At 45.0% G+C, this 16,343-nt stretch overlaps 1 protein-coding gene across 3 annotated transcripts in view; it reads left to right on the top strand.

The window, feature by feature from the left end:
- ABCA4 (ATP binding cassette subfamily A member 4) overlaps positions 1-16,343 on the top strand; it is a 132,069-nt gene that overhangs the window by 110,701 nt on the left and 5,025 nt on the right. For all 3 annotated transcript variants that reach the window (XM_045036217.1, XM_019837464.3, XM_019837465.3), the window contains 10 exons: positions 668-791; positions 1,155-1,284; positions 3,697-3,817; positions 4,276-4,338; positions 5,403-5,509; positions 7,920-8,061; positions 12,147-12,281; positions 13,074-13,177; positions 13,263-13,355; positions 15,114-15,363. In XM_045036217.1, coding sequence (XP_044892152.1) covers positions 668-791; positions 1,155-1,284; positions 3,697-3,817; positions 4,276-4,338; positions 5,403-5,509; positions 7,920-8,061; positions 12,147-12,281; positions 13,074-13,177; positions 13,263-13,355; positions 15,114-15,363 — 1,269 coding nt within the window. The remainder of the gene's footprint in view (positions 1-667; positions 792-1,154; positions 1,285-3,696; positions 3,818-4,275; positions 4,339-5,402; positions 5,510-7,919; positions 8,062-12,146; positions 12,282-13,073; positions 13,178-13,262; positions 13,356-15,113; positions 15,364-16,343) is intronic.

The following is a 16,343-nucleotide window of genomic DNA, read 5'->3' as shown; positions in this document are numbered from 1 at the left end:
TTGTGCAGTAGGGATGGGCCAGAGAAGTGGGCAGCCTCGGCCTGGTCAGCCTCACCCCTCGGTGTCCCCTCTCCCGTCTTGGGGGAGGGTCTGCCCAACATCGCTAGGCTAAAGTAGCAAGCACAGTCTGACCATCTGAAAACAAGTCCCCCCAACTCATCACAGACACCAGAAAGTCCCTGGCCCTCTTTTCTACTGGCAGCAGCCAGACACCTCGCTGTCCTGTGGGAGCTGAGAAGCAGAGCTGGAAGACGTGCAGGTCCCCTCTCTCCTTTGGCAAGTTAGGCTAGGAGCAGATGAAAGAGCCTCAGAACCCAGTGACAGCTCACAGCTGTACCAAAGGAGAGAGAGCCTGGGCCAAAGTCCCAGCAGCTGCTGTACCTCCTGGAAACAAATGACCTGGAGGGCTCACATGTAATTTCAAAGTGAGTCTGCAACGACAGCTCCCCAGGCAGGCTACCTGGCTAGCAGCATCTCCTGTGAGTATTCTAAAACCTCTGTTTCTGTGTAACAGATCCCTCCTGTGGCCAGGCTGGCTGCTAGGCCCCCTGTCTCTTCAGGCCTTCCCCTGCTTCCACCTTATGAGGGCATCCAGGCCCCTCTCTGCTCAGGAAGGGCAGGTGGGCTTGGTCCCCACGGCTAACTGTCCTGCTTTTCTATGTTTCAGACGCTACTCAGATTCAACGCCATGCTGAGGATGCTGCTCATTATCTTCCCCCACTTCTGCCTGGGCCGGGGCCTCATTGATTTGGCACTGAGCCAGGCCGTGACGGATGTCTACGCCCGGTTTGGTGGGTGGCATTCCAGACCTGTGGAACATGGCCCCAGATCCTCTGCGTGTGGGAGGGCTGCCTCCGGAGTTTCTATGCCAGACCCGCAGCCTGGACTGGGGCGGGAGGGGGACACCTGGTTGTTCTGGTAGTGTCCTACTCTCCAGGAGGGATCAGGTGCCTGTTTCTGTGGCTGAGGAGCCACAGGAGGGGTCAAGACTAGCTTCCTACTCTTCCCTACTCTGACTCAAGAGGCTGAGATGAGACGTGGGTTCAGCTCTCACTTACTGCTTTGCCTGAGGCTTGGTCTAACTGGGCCAAATGTTGTGACTAGGTCTTTAGGGGCAGCTAGGGCAGCTGAATGGACTTAATTCCTGTCCCCAGGTGAGGAGCACTCTTCAAATCCATTCCAGTGGAACCTGATTGGGAAGAACCTGGTTGCCATGGCAGTAGAAGGGGTGGTGTACTTCCTCCTGACTCTCCTCATCCAGCACCACTTCTTTCTCATCCGATGGTACGTTCAGGCTGCTGCCCTAAGGGTATCAAGGGCAGCTCCTTGCTTCTGTCCAGGGACTTGGCTTCATATCCATGTGGTCGTCTCTCCTCACCAGCCCCACTCCATGATGGTTTTTACACTCTTAAAGCCTGGCTTGTACTGAATAACACAAGGAGAGACACATTAAAATAGGCACATTGGAGTTTGTGAAGAATCTAAACTCTAAAGTATTTAAAATACAGGGTTTTTAAGGTTTATTTATTTTTGAGAGAGAGAGAGAGAGAGCATGAGCAGGGGAGGGGCAGAGAGAGAGAGGGACAGAGGATCCAAGTTGGGCTCCACACTGATAGCAGCAAGCCCAATATGGGGCTCGAGCTCACGAACCACGAGATTATGACCTGAGCTGAAGTCACACGCTCTACTGACTGAGCCGCCAGGTGCCCCTAAATTACAATTTTTAATTTCAGTCACTAATATTTAATCCCTCTCAGTTAATTAACAGATACTCATTTCAATTTGGATGATAGCATTGCAAATGATAACGTTTAAGGGAGATCCAAAGTACTGGGAAACAGATTTATGCATTCATAAGAAAATAGACAAAGTGGGGCCCTTTGCTAATTAGAGATTTGAGAGTAGAGACAAGTAGTAAGATGGGGGTGACATCCAAGGTGACTGCAGCCAGGAGCAGTGTAGGGGAAGCGATTGTGCCCCTCTGGGTAGGGGTGGAGGTGGGGCTGTCTGCCTGCTGTGACCCAGCCCAGCTGTGCCATTCTTCCCTACCCAGGCCTGGCCTCGTTCCGACATGGGCACTCAGATTTCCAGAAGGCAGTCCTCTGCAATCCAGGCTGACAGACCTTTATTAGGGCTCAGCACAGGGTCCTGAACTGCAAATCACGGTGTTTCGTTTCTTATCCTATCATCCTCTCAGGCTGAGTCTGGTCACATGTAAATAAAGATTCAGAAGACTTATATTAGGTTTTGATCCACCAGGAATCAAGTTATTAGAAATGAATCTACCTCCCTACTCACAGGGTCGTGAGGATTGAATGAGATAATAGGTGTCAACACACTTGGAATAAAATGACATGACCAGGAAGTGGTGCTGGTTATGAGGGACAGTGGTCCAGGGACCCTCAGCCCTCACAGGCCCCCTTCCGTACCTCTGGCCACATCTTGAAGAGACCTTGGGGTAGGAGGGAGGAGGCAGACTTGTTTACCAAAACAGACTCATTAGCTTCAAACTCTGTGTCAAACAATTGAGCAAGTCCTCCACATTAGGCCTGAAACAGCACCAGAGAAGCATTCCACAATCTCTGGCTTTAGGAAGCCCACACCCATGCCTATGCTGAGAGGCAACCAGGCAAAGAGAAGAAGGGAAGGACAGAAGAAAGGGTGCTTTTGGTAGAGAACATGCTAACATGTGGAGAGTTCAGGATAGCTGTGAAGGGGGAGGGAGAAGGGGCTGAGAGAAGAGCCTGGAGAGGTAGGCAGAGCCAAGTCCTAAAATGCTCTCTCACCTCGATGAGGACTTCGAGTTTAAGCCTGAAGGCGGCAGGGAGCTATTGGGGTGTTTTGATCAGGCAGGTGAGTGATCTTCCAGGTCTAGAAGGAGAGACCAGACAGGAGGCCATTTGGGCACCCAGGCAAGGCAAGAGTCATTGGTGGCCTGGATAGGAGTTCAGGGCATTGGGAGATGGAGAAAAATAGGTTGATTGGATAAATGGTAAGCAAGGCAAGATTTAGACATGAATTAGATGTGGCCAGTGAGGGAGGAAAGAAAGTTTATAGGCCAGGGTGGTCAGGGAGGGTTTCATAGAAGAAGCTGTGTCTTTAAGGATGGGGAAGATTCTGTTTGGCAGGGCAGGAGGAAGAGAACACTGAGGCCCTGGAAATGCCTGCAGAAGCTGGGAATTGGGAAAGACCAGCATAGGCTGGGGAGCAAGGGTTGACCAAAAGGTTGGTGGAGGAGTTAGTTCTAAAGATAAGTGGGAGCTGGGTGACATTCACTGAGTGCTTACCATAGATGAAGTGTTTTAATAATGATAACAGCTACCAGGTTTTGAGTTCTGACTCTTTGCCAGAGGCTGTGCCAAGTTCATCTTCTCCACGGTCTATGAGGTAAACACTGTTATCCCTTCCCTACCATATGGTCGAAGGAGGTGACGTTTAGAGAGGTTTAGTGACATGCCCAAGGTCACACATGGGTAGGCCAGAACTGGGAACAAGGCTGACTCTGGACTCAAGGACTTGCCTTCTCTGCCTAATGTCTAACTCTTCTCCTGTTTGGAGGCCTTTTGAGAATCAAGCATTAGGGGATATAAGGCAAGGCTGGAGCTGAAGTGAGGGAACGGGAAGAAAGTAATAGGAAAAGGAGAGTTCCAGGGATGCGGTACACCAACTCAGTCCTGTCCCTTTTCCCTCCTGTAGGGTTGCCGAGCCTGCTAAGGAGCCCATTATAGATGAAGATGATGATGTGGCTGAAGAAAGACAAAGAATTATTAGTGGGGGAAATAAAACTGATATCTTAAGGCTAAATGAACTGACCAAGGTAAGGGAATAGGTGGAGGTGAGTTAGTTTTGAGGTGCCAGTTGGATCCAGAAATGGCACAACAACATAATTACAACATTGTAATTTGCCTTTGGTAGCATCAGCAATATGCCCGTGCAGGCAATTCATTTTCCTGATCTTAAGCAAGGTTGTCAGAACTGTGTTTTAACTTGTCTTCCAAGAACACCTAATTCCAGAGCATTCTCCCTAGTATTCATCTTGGGCACTGGCACAGGGCCTCGGTGAGAGCCCCTACAACCGAGCCTCACTAAACCTTCTCCATTCCTTCTCTGCACGGCAGGTTGGCTTTGAGATTTCCCAGTGCTCATGACACTTCTCTAAACACCTGTGCCAACGTATAACCTCCTCATGTTGGTAGTTCTCACCTAAACCGTCCTTAGCCCCTTGCTCTCTCTAACCTCTCTCAGTTCTCAGTCCAGTTTCTCCGCATCTTGCAGGTTTATTCAGGCTCCTCCAGCCCAGCGGTGGACAGGCTGTGTGTCGGAGTCCGGCCTGGAGAGGTGGGTACCCTGCGGAATCCTGTGCACACCTCTTCTCCCTTCTAAAGCAGAGCTATCCCAAAGAAATAAAATGCAGCCACAGAAGTCACTTGAAATTTTTTAGCAGCCACATGAAAAAAAATTAAAAGAAAAAAAAGAAAACAGGTGAAATTAATCTTGATCATTGATTTTACCCAGTGTATTCAAAATATTGTCACATCAACATGTAATGTATATAAAACGTTATTGATTCAATATTTTATGTTTGTTTTTTGTTTTGTTTTACATTTTCAAAATCCAGGGTGTGTTTTACACATGCAGCACATGTCAATTCAGACTAGATGCATTTCAAGTGCTCAGTAGTCACTGTAAGGGAGGAAATCCTCTTTCCTCTACTCTTCTGGGTTCTCTGGGTAGACCACTGTAAATTTGACTGATGAAAGACATTAGGAAGAGAAAAACAAACACATTTATTAGCACGTGTGTGGCACCTACACAAGGGACCCATCAGAGGTGAATGACACATGGGGTGGTTAGAACTTGGGCTTGCATCGCATCTTAGCAAAGGAATGATACATTTTCAGAGAAGTGACAAGACAAAGGGGAAAGAACCTGGAGTCAGTAGGGGTGGTAAATTATAGGAAGGCAAATATGGAGGAAAGTAATGGCAGATAAAGTCTAGTTAGCAAAGTTTGCTATATAGATTCCTCTGGTGCTGTCTCCAGGCCAAGGTTTCAAAGTTGTTTCCGGCAGTTAACTTTTGTTCTTCCTGGTACAGAGGGGAAGAAGAGACACCTTATAAATTTAAGTCCTGCTTTTAGGCAAACGGGAGGACAGAGAGCTTTTCTCGTATCTGCTGCTACTTAATTGCTTTCAGCTTAAAATCATCCTTATGCCAAAGTGGCATATGTTGGGGTGGCAAATCCTGCTAGCCCGCACCACACATGGCCAGTGGCCTCTATAATGGCAGCACAGGTCTAGAATGTCTCCCACCTGCCCACACACCTGCCCTAGGGCCTGACATTCCACATTCCTTAGGCTTCTTAGACTCTAGGATGAGGCCAGTTCTGTGTGTCTTCCCTCAGTGCTTTGGTCTTCTGGGAGTGAATGGAGCTGGCAAAACAACCACGTTCAAGATGCTTACTGGGGACACCACAGTGACTTCAGGCGATGCCACTATAGCAGGCAAGAGGTAAGTGTCTTGCTTATCCTGTCTCAGGGTGCCTGTCACAGGTCCTCGGCCATGCTCTCATCCCAGCATAGGGAGAGTGAGCATCAGATTCTGTACTGAGGGTGACTCTGAGAGCATGGAAGAGCTGTGTAGATAAGTAGAGCTCCAAGACAGCATGGTCCACAAGTATAAGACATAGACTCTCTGGGAAACTGAAATTAATTGTGATTGTTAAGACATGCTCCTCTTAGCATGGATTCTTGGAAACTTCTGGGAAGCACTAAGTCAGTGGTTCTTACTCTTTCTGGGGTCATGGATTCCTTTGAGTATCTGATGAACACTTGCGCAGTCTTCCTAAAAAATATGCCATTGTTGGGGCACCTGGCTGGTTCAGTTGGTGGAGCATGTGACTCTTGATCTTGGGGTTGTAGGTTTGAGCCCCACATTGGGTATGGAGATTACTTTTTTAAAATCTTTTTTTAAAACCATATATATATATATATTAAAAACATACTTTATATGTGTGTGTGTACGCGTGTGCACATACATACATATATCATTATCCCCCATTACCTCCTTCCATACATTTTTTGCAAAGAGTTTAAGGGAATTTACTGTGCCCTGAATCACATTTATGTTCGCTGAGTCCCTGGTTAAGAACCCCTGTGGTGAAGCATCCTTTCTCTGGATCAAGTTTCTAAATGGGGGCTGGTTTAAGAGCCTTCAGGGGCCTTAGTCTGAATTGGCTATTTCTGTGCTGATCCTTGGCTTCACCAGGCCAAGGAGGCTTTATAAAGGGAAAACTGGCATGTGTCCTTGGATTCTGGAGGGTGCCTGCTGTTCTCTGTAATAAGGTATGAGTAAACACATTGGTCCTCTGTGGCACAGGATCAAGAACACGAACCTATGCTGTTTGCCATTTTCCAGGCTGCTCCTTAAACAGCAGAGCTCACAGGCATTAGATGTGCCTTGAGGAACCCTCTGCCCTGGTTTATAAGAGGAGTTAGGCAGTGCGTACTTCACTCAGCAACTGCCTGACTAAGGCCTCCTTCTGTCTCCTGGAAGCCATCCTCAGCAACATGGCTGAATGTCCACTGAACATGGCTCAGACAGGATGAATTTGGTTCCCCAGCCTTCTCCGCCATCCCTGTTGGGTTTAGAGCAAACAAGCAGGGTGCAACCAGGCCATGGCTTAATCTGTCTCATCTGTAGATGCAGCTTAGCCTGCAACCAAGCAAATAACTTGACAGTTGTAACAAAAGGAATCTTGAGGGGCTAAGGGACAGCAGGCAGGAGGATGTAATAGGATTTACCATAAGACATCAAATGACAGCCCAAGTAAGACACAGCCTGATACCTACAAGAGGGAAGCTAAATGAAATGGAAACTGGAACACAACTTTGGATTTAAGATGCAAGATTGGGTTTCTCTGGGAGGGCAGCTCCCATGAATTTGGCCAAGTACTGTCCTTGCTTCCCTGGGTGGTTTTAATTGGCCCAGCCATGCCTGAAGTACTTTTTGTTATAGTGGGGGACTACATGGTGCCTCTCCCATCATATTGCCTGTATCTTTTTTTTTTTTTAATTTTTAAAAAATGTTTATTTGTGAGAGAGAGAGACAGAGTGTGAGTGGGGAAGGAGCAGAGAGAGAGAGGGACACAGAATCCGAAGCAGGCTCCAGGCTGTCAGCACAGAGCCCAACACGGGGCTCAAACTCAGAAACGGCGAGATCATGACCCGAGCCGAAGTCGGACGCTTAACCGACTTGAGCCACCCAGGCGCCCCTTGCCTGTATCTTTTGTTCATAGACCCTAAGCTACAAGGGAAGCAGGGAGAGATTGGACCAGTCTATGGACAGTTTGTTTTCATCAAGATAGTGTATTTTCTACTGAGGGAGAATATATCAGTCAAAGGGAGTTAATAGAACTCAATTCACTTCCTCTCTGTTCCCTGACAGTGTCTGGCTCTGGGTAGTGATCTGACTGGTTCCTCTTTCGCTTACTGTATATCTGCCAATAGACAAAGATGGATCAAGTTTACTTCCTTTCAGAAGCATGCATCTTCTGTATTTCCCAAATGTTTGAAAGGGATCAAAAATCACTGACGTTTTCTAACACTTGATCTTCCCTTTGTTTTTAAACCCACATGTGAGGTGACCCACTCCAAAAGTAAAGCTGATTTTGGGTAAGAGATATTCAGTTTATCCTAGACAGAGAAACTTGAAAAGATCTATTGGATTCAAAGCTCAGAATTCCAGAGTTCATCAGTTTCTAACCAAAGGGCTTCTGCTTTGATGTGTAAATGTTGCGCACATTTCTGAAGCAAAGCAGAAGAGGTAGCTTGCTTATCTCACAGGCAGAAGCTCTCCAGCCCCAGTTCTCTGGTCACCCCCTCTATGAAGGAAACTTGCTAATTGCCTTTTCTTCTTGCAGTATTTTAACCAATATATCTGATGTCCATCAAAGTATGGGCTACTGTCCTCAGTTTGATGCAGTCGATGACCAGCTCACAGGGCGAGAACATCTTTATCTTTATGCCCGTCTTCGAGGTGTACCAGCAGATGAAATCGAAAGGGTAAAAAATGGTTTCTTGTGGCTACTCAGAAGTTTGGTAAACCCTAAACCTGTTTCGTGAGAGTGCATTTATTTGGACGTGGGAAAGTTAGAGCATGCTATCCATTCAACAAATGCTTACTGTGTGTCTACTATGTGCCAAATACTGTTATAGAAAATGGGGGTTTGGCAGTAAACAAAACAAGAAAATCCCTGCCTTCATATCTAACAAAATATATATCTTACCCCAGATATATACCTCCCACAGTGCAAAATGCATATGCACAAAGTTATTCATTGTACTAGTAGTCACAAAAAATTAAAACATTAGAAATTACCTAAACATTCAGGCATAGGAGATTGGTTGAATACATCTTATGCAGCTGTTACACACATACACACACACATGCACAGAGAGAGAAAATCTCTGTGAACTGATAATGCAGTTATTTCCAAGAGATATTTTTAAAAATTTTTTAATATGTATTTATTATTTTGAGAGAGAGACGGAGTGCAAGTGGGGGAGGGGCAGATGGAGAGGGAGACACAGACTCCAAAGCAGGCTCCAGGCTCTGAGCTGTCAGCCCAGAGCCTGACACGGGGCTCGAACTCACAGCCCATGAGATCATGACCTGAGCCAAAGTCGGACGCTCAACCGACAGAGCCACCCAGGTGCCCCCCAAGAGATATTTTTAAGTGAAAAAAGCAAAGGGTAAAAGAGCACATGTAGAATTCTACTTTTTTTCTCCCACTATTTTCTATTGAAGTATAGTTGACATACAATATTATATTAGTTTCAGGTGTATAGCAGTGATTTGTCAACTCCATACATTAAGACACTATTACAATGGGCTGTAGGATGCTACTTTTTAATGTAAGAAAGTAGGAAAACCAAGAAAGCAGACATAGGTCTGCTTAGCTTTACAAATACAAATACAGGAATGATAGGCCTAAAACACAATGAATTTGGTAACTAACAATAGGGAAATGGGGTAAAATGGAAATGGGAGGGAATAACACTTCTCTCAGGATATAGTTTTGTATGGTTTTGACTCTTGGAAGCATGGTAGTGTTCTATGTATTAATAAAATAAAACTAAATTAATAAAAATGGGAAGGGGGTAAAAATAAAAACAAAAAGAAAATTCTGACTCTGAAAGCAAATAGAAACAAATTAATCCAATTTTATTTGAAGTAAGTATCATAACCATACAGAAGGGGAGGAAAAGAACTACAAATAACTGAGGGCACAGTATCTGACTATATTTCCTCAGCCTTGGGCAGGCAGAGCAGAGGGAAAGAACTACAGACAAATTCCAAGCTCTTTTTAGTTGATTTGTTTTTTTATGGTGTCATGAGCAAAGCAATTCTGAAACATTTTTAGATGTGTTACTGGATTAAGTAAATGAATAAATGTGTTAATGTTGTTTGAGAAGCCAGAGTTCTCACTGTGTAAGAAAAGACCTACAAATATGGAAAGGGGGAAAGCAAGAAAGAACCCTGTGGTGTTGGATTAGAATTAAAATATCTCGGGGCGCCTGGGTGGCGCAGTCGGTTAAGCGTCCGACTTCAGCCAGGTCACGATCTCGCGGTCTGTGAGTTCGAGCCCCGCATCCGGCTCTGGGCTGATGGCTCAGAGCCTGGAGCCTGTTTCTGATTCTGTGTGTCCCTCTCTCTCTGCCCCTCCCCCGTTCATGCTCTGTCTCTCTCTGTCCCAAAAATAAATAAACGTTGAAAAAAAAAAAGAATTAAAAAAAAAAAAGAATTAAAATATCTCTGTCAACTCATGAAATATTGATATGCATGTGTTTGTGCATGCATGCATATGGGCTTGTGTATATTGCACATATGCATATAAATGTGTATACATACACATGTGCATGTTTGTGTATGTATATATCTGTCCTCTGAAAGGTCCAAGAAGCAGAAATACTCTAGTAGCAGTGAGTACACTTAAAGCCCAAATTTTGGTGTCTAATCTCATTCCCCAATAACAGGAACCATAACTCCTCAGACAAATGACAAATTCCAGAGCTGGGAAAATGTAGGTATAAAATGAGCTTGGAACATCTTATTATACCAGAAAGTAAAGTGCTTAAAAAAAAAAATCATGTCATAGCCACATAGGAACCATCTCAAAGGGGCTCCCAATAGCCAAATATGGTACAATTTGAGCATCAAAATAATTAAATACCGTGACAAAGTATAAAACATTGGGAGAACCATGGGAATTCATAACTCCATACTGTTAAATAGATAAACAAGAGAAAAGGGGATGGTTTCTGCCTACACTCAAATGCTTAGAGACAACTGGTTAGTGTGGAAGAAATTCTAGAGTTGGAAAAATCATTTTGCAGTGATCATAATAAAGATTGAACTGTACAAGAATCATCAATGGCTGCTAAATCTAGGGGAAACTTTTTTGAGAAGGAAGATATTTGTATATATTAAAAGTATCTCCACAGATTGTTTATTGGTTGTGAGGGGGAAGCATAATAATTTTACAATGGAGAAATTACACAACACCTTAATTGGGTGTTCAAAATCAACATCCCCTGTGAGGGGCACCTGGACATTTCTACCCCTAGAGGTGATACTCTGGGAAGGACACAGCTTCACCTCCATAATATTCTGATTGGGAATGTGTAACCTGAATATTATTATGAGAAAATACCAGACAAACTCTAAAGGAACATTCTATTAAAAAAAAAATACAGGGGCTGTACCCTTCAAAAGTATCAAAGTCTAAAAGACAAAGGCTATGGAAATGTTCTGACCACAAGAGCTAAGTAGACAGAGTGACTGAGTAATGGACACTAGATTGTATCCTATACTGAAAAGAGAATAATGCCATGAAGGACATTATTGGGCCAGCTGACAGAACCAGACTATGAAGGGTAGATCAGATGAAAATATCATAACAATGTTAAATTTACTGACATTGATAACTAACTATACTGAGGTTATGTAAGAGTATTCCTCTTCTTAGGAAGTAGACACTGAAGTATTTAGGAGTAAAGGGCCACGATATGTAACTACCTTAAATGGCTCCGAAAAAATCATGTGTGCATGTGTGTGTGTGTGTGTGTGTGTGTGTGTGTGTGTGTGTATAAGAGAGGGAAAGAGGAAAGAAAAGAGAGTAAAGTGTTTATGAGTGTTTTTGTATTATTCTTATTTTTAAACATTTCTATAAGTTGGAAACTATTCCAAATAAGTTAAAAGTGAAGCTTACATTCTAGTGGGACAGATAATAAATAGATAAGTAAATAAAATACACAGTACATTTGAAAGTGAAAAGCCGGTAAGGGAAAAATAAAGTAGGAAAGAATTGGGGGGAGGAATTGCACTTTTAAGTAGGGTGGCCCAGGGCAAGCATTACAGAGGAAGTGACCTCTTAGTGAAGACCTAAAAGAGGTGACAGAGGGAGTCACGTGGATATCTAGGGGAAGAACATTCCAGGCAGAGTTATAAGCACAGAAGGCAGAAGCATGGTGGCCTTGTCTCCAAAGACTTCTCTAGTTTTCTTCCTGTGCACATTCATACACACACACACGCTCACACTGTTTTCTTAATCATTTTTTCCTGTTGATTTTCCTCAAAGCCCTATTACAACCTTTTGTTTTTCTGTTTATTTTGATTGTGTGTCATCCTCCACCCTGTGAGTACAACAACAATGGCTGTGTTCACCATTATTCTCTAGTGCCTGACTCATAGTAGTTGCTCGATAAGTATATATTAGATGCATGAGACTTCAAGTGTGACCCGGTTGAAGGATGGAAGCAACAGGTCTGAGACCCTAGGAGTCTTCCACTCTAGCCATAGTCTGGGACACTGGGTGAGAAGCATAGTCTTGCTCTTCACAAGGCTGAAGGTCATTTCTCAGGGGGCTACACCAAGCCACACTGTGATGTCAGGCACAGTGTGGAAGGGAGACATCTGGCTCCTGAAGCCCATGAACCACCACATGAGCCAGCAGGTGGCCTTGTTTCAGCCTAGCTGGGTCTATCCTGAAGGTGTGAGATCTGGGAGCCCAAGACTTTGAATTGGTGGAGGTTTGATGTGTTTGATTGTATCTCTTTTCCAAATGGGATCTCTTTCTCTTCCCTAGGTGACAAACTGGAGTATTCAGAGCCTGGGCCTGTCTCTTTATGCAGACCGCCTGGTTGGCACCTATAGTGGAGGCAATAAGCGGAAACTCTCCACAGCCATTGCACTGATAGGCTGCCCGCCTCTGGTGCTGCTGGTAAGGACCACCAGGACCTGCAGGGACAGATGAGCCCAAGGGCTTAAAATAAGTGCTGCATCTCTGTGTTTGGGGCAGTAGACTTAGAAACTGCTATGGTCTTTTTTCATCTAGACGGTTTCCTATACTGCTTGTTTTGAACAAATCAACCCAGTGTTTGATTCACAACTCTTGGGGGAAACTGGAGTCACAACATATTCTTACTGTGAGTCCCTGGGAACTCTCTTGTGGGCCCACAGGCTTACAGCAGGGAAGTTCAGTCCCTCCGGTCAGGAATTACTACTGAGGAGGTCTGTTTGGGATACAAAGTGGGCAGGAGCATTGGCCTAGATCAAAGGGTCATGTGATTCTCACTGGATCTGTACCAGACTGAAGGCCCTTGTGCCCATGTGGTCTGGGGTATATGAGGGCAGGAGTCTCAGGACTGGGAGGTGACTCATAAAAGTCACCTGGGCTATCTCTCTGCCTCCTTGTAAATGTATGTGTAGGGTTGTTGCTTTTTTTTTTTATTTTTAATATCATTCTCCCATTGCCTTAATCAACTTTAACCCATTCATGGGCTGAAATGGGCCAATGGGTATCATAATTTCTCTTTAATCTCCTGGTTCATCTTCTGTCTTCCATATCCAAAGCCTAGATTCCCCAAGTCTTGCCCACTGGGGAGGCACTTTGCCCATTGTGTGCCAGAGAGCAGAGAGCACAGCTGCTCAGAGAGAGTCAACCAAGCAGGGTGCAATTACCAGGAGAGGCTGGCTCCAAGCCTAGCTCACTGCCCTCTCTGTCTCCCCACAGGATGAGCCCACCACGGGCATGGATCCCCAGGCACGCCGCATGTTGTGGAACATCATCGTGAGCATCATCAGAGAAGGGAGAGCTGTGGTCCTCACATCCCACAGGCAAGAGATTCCCAGGGGCTGGGATGGAGCAGTTAGGCAGACAGGAGTCCTCCCTACTTCTTACTTCCTCTCTCCTGCCCCACAGCATGGAAGAATGTGAGGCTCTGTGTACCCGGCTGGCCATCATGGTAAAAGGCACCTTTCAGTGTCTGGGCACCATTCAGCACCTCAAGTACAAGTAAGGATATGCTAGCGGATTGCCTTTGTTACCTTTCTTGGGAGTAGAGGGGAGTCAGCCAGGCCCTGTGCTCTCTGCTGACACTTGGGAGGGTCCTGCTGCCTTTATCCCACAGTCAGAGGTATGGTATGGTCCTTGTTCCACAGCAACAGAGAAAGCTGCTGTGCTGAAAGAAACTCGTCTGTCTTGGGCTAATTGCCTGTGGTTGAGGGTTCCCTGAGTCTCCAGATTGGGATCTGATTGGGGCATACAGAGCCTGGCTGAGATGAGGGAGGGTCACTACCACTGCCTCATTATCCCACCACTTATCCCCATGGATCCAGCACTCATGATCAATTGAATAAGAGTCCATGACCAACATAGGGATGGTTAGGGGACCAAATGGCCTGGGAATCAGTTTTCCTTTCTGACACGTGTATGCTTTGGGGCTTGAGAAGTAACAATGTAGCATATGACAAACTAACAATGCCAATAATCTTCAGTAGGATTACCCTGTCCCTACAAATTGTAAACTACTAGATATAATGTATTATGAATAATAGTTTGTGTGCCAAAGCCAACAATCAGTTAAAATAAGATTATGATAATAATGTCATGCTTCCTTGCATTCTGATATGCTTTAAAAACTAGGAAGGGTAGATTTATAGTTACCACTCATTTATTTAACAAACACTTTGTAAGAGCCCAGAATATAAAAGTCAGTGTGCTAGTTGGTAAAGGAACAGTAAATAACCCACCTTATCTAGGCCAAGATGCTTAGTTTTGATGTACCCCTGGGACTGTTGCACAGGACACATCATCCTTCATATGCATCAGGGCAGATAAGCCATTGACAGCAAGGTCTAGTAGATTCACTGCTTTTGGGTGTTTGGCCCCTTGAGCAATGACAGCTAGGTCACTGCACAAATATATCTAGGGGGACATCAGCATATGAGGCCACCAGACCCGTGTCATAGCTTCCTGGGCCCAAATGCAGGAGACACGATGGATTCCCTACCCCTTTCCTCTCACTCCTCACTGTCCTCATGGGAGAACAGGTGAGAGGGGAATGTTTCCAATGTGGAGAGACCGTCAGTTTTCTGGAGCTGAATGGAAAGGTATTTTATTGTAGAGGGGAACAACCCTTGGTCATGCAGGGAGCATTGAAATAAATTAGAACTGACACAGTATACCCTGACATGAGCACGTAGGGAAGCCAGCTAGCCGCACTCCCTGGTGGACCAGTCTTTTTTCATATGTGGGTGACCAGTTCACCTGGTGAGGGGAAGAGAGAAGCACTGATAGTTCTGACCCTAGCAGCTTCATTTTTTCTGGAAGCTTCCATAGGGAAGTGCTGCCTTCCTAAGTCTCTGTTCCCTCCTGGAGATCCCTTAGAAGGACCAGGCAGCATTTCTATCACTGAGTACACACTAGCCCCATATTCCTTCATGTGTAGGTTGTGATCTCCCCAAGGGGCTCAAACCACTTTGACTTCAGCAGGGATGTGGGAGGGAAGGGAGCAAGGAACATCTGTGTCACAGGTCTGGTGACTTACTTCACCACACAGACATTTAGACCTCTAAAAACTAGTATCAATCTATCTCTCCAGGAACTGTCATTGTTTTTTTTTTTTTTCCTATTAGTTTTAAACATACACACAAGGTCTGTTGTATGGGCCTTTAATCCCCAGTATTTTTGATGTATCTATTCCTTATTTTGGAATTGTCTTAGACCCAGCCACTAACATGCCTGTGCCATGCCGCCACGTGTATCCCCTAGGTTTGGAGATGGCTACATTGTCACAATGAAAATCAAATCCCCAAAGGAAGACTTGCTTCCGGACCTGAATCCAGTGGAGCAGTTCTTCCAGGGGAATTTCCCAGGCAGCGTGCAGAGGGAGAGACACTACAACATGCTCCAGTTCCAGGTCTCCTCCTCCTCCCTGGCCCGGATCTTCCGGTTGCTCATCTCCCACAAGGACAGCCTGCTCATCGAGGAGTACTCAGTCACGCAGACCACACTGGACCAGGCAAGTTGCCTGAGGGGTACCATGTACAGAACTGATGCACAGGCTGGGCTGGAAGCCACATGATAGGGAGCACGGCATGCCTGATTTTTAACACTATGGTTCCTCTGTCCATTAGAGTAAAGCTTGGTAGATCAGAAATTGTTTTCTAACAATATGTTAGAAATATGTTAGAAATATAAGCAAATTTCACTGACTTTACATCATCCTTCCCCACTATACTATGACTTTATTTCATCCTTCCTGGCTTGTGGTGGTAGCTTTTGTTATCTTTTCAAATCAATTTTACTGATGCTTAATTTACATACATTTAAATGCACCCATTCAAAGTGTTCAATTCAGTGATTTTTGATAAACCTGTGTGCAGTATGTCAGGGTTTTTAATGTGATCACTTTTTTTTTATTATGGCAAAGTATACCATTTTTAAATGTACAATTGAGTGGCATTAAGTACAGTCACATTATTGTAAACTGGATCACCACCATCCATCTCCAGAAATCTTTTATCTTCTCAAACTGAGACTCTGTATGCATTAGACAATAATTCCCCATTAACTGCTCCCCGCCACCAGCCACTGTTAACCACCGTTCTACTTTCTGTTGACTACTCCACCTACCTCGTGTAAGTGGAACCGTACAGTTGTCCTTTGGCCTCTAGTTTATTTCACTTAACATCATGTCCTCCAGTTCATCCATGTTGTAGTACGCGTCAGCCTTCTTTTAAAGGCGGAGTCATGTTCCATTGTATGTACATACCACGTTTTGTTTATCCATTCATCCATTTGGACATTTGCGTGGTTTCTGAGGGTTTTGTTGTTGCTATTTTTTTAAATAAACATCCTTAAGACTGTTTAATAAAGCAATGGGAATAGGCAAGTCTCCATTTCCCCTTTGAGGAGCTGGCTCCCCAGCTTCTTGCCAGTGGATGAAGGCAGGAGAGAGAGTCCTAGCCATAGTGCACAATGAATAAAGAACAGAAGGGA

This window comes from Felis catus, chromosome C1 (assembly GCF_018350175.1).
Source record: "Felis catus isolate Fca126 chromosome C1, F.catus_Fca126_mat1.0, whole genome shotgun sequence".
Lineage (NCBI taxonomy): Eukaryota > Metazoa > Chordata > Mammalia > Carnivora > Felidae > Felis > Felis catus.
This window is presented reverse-complemented; position numbering and strand designations above follow the sequence as displayed.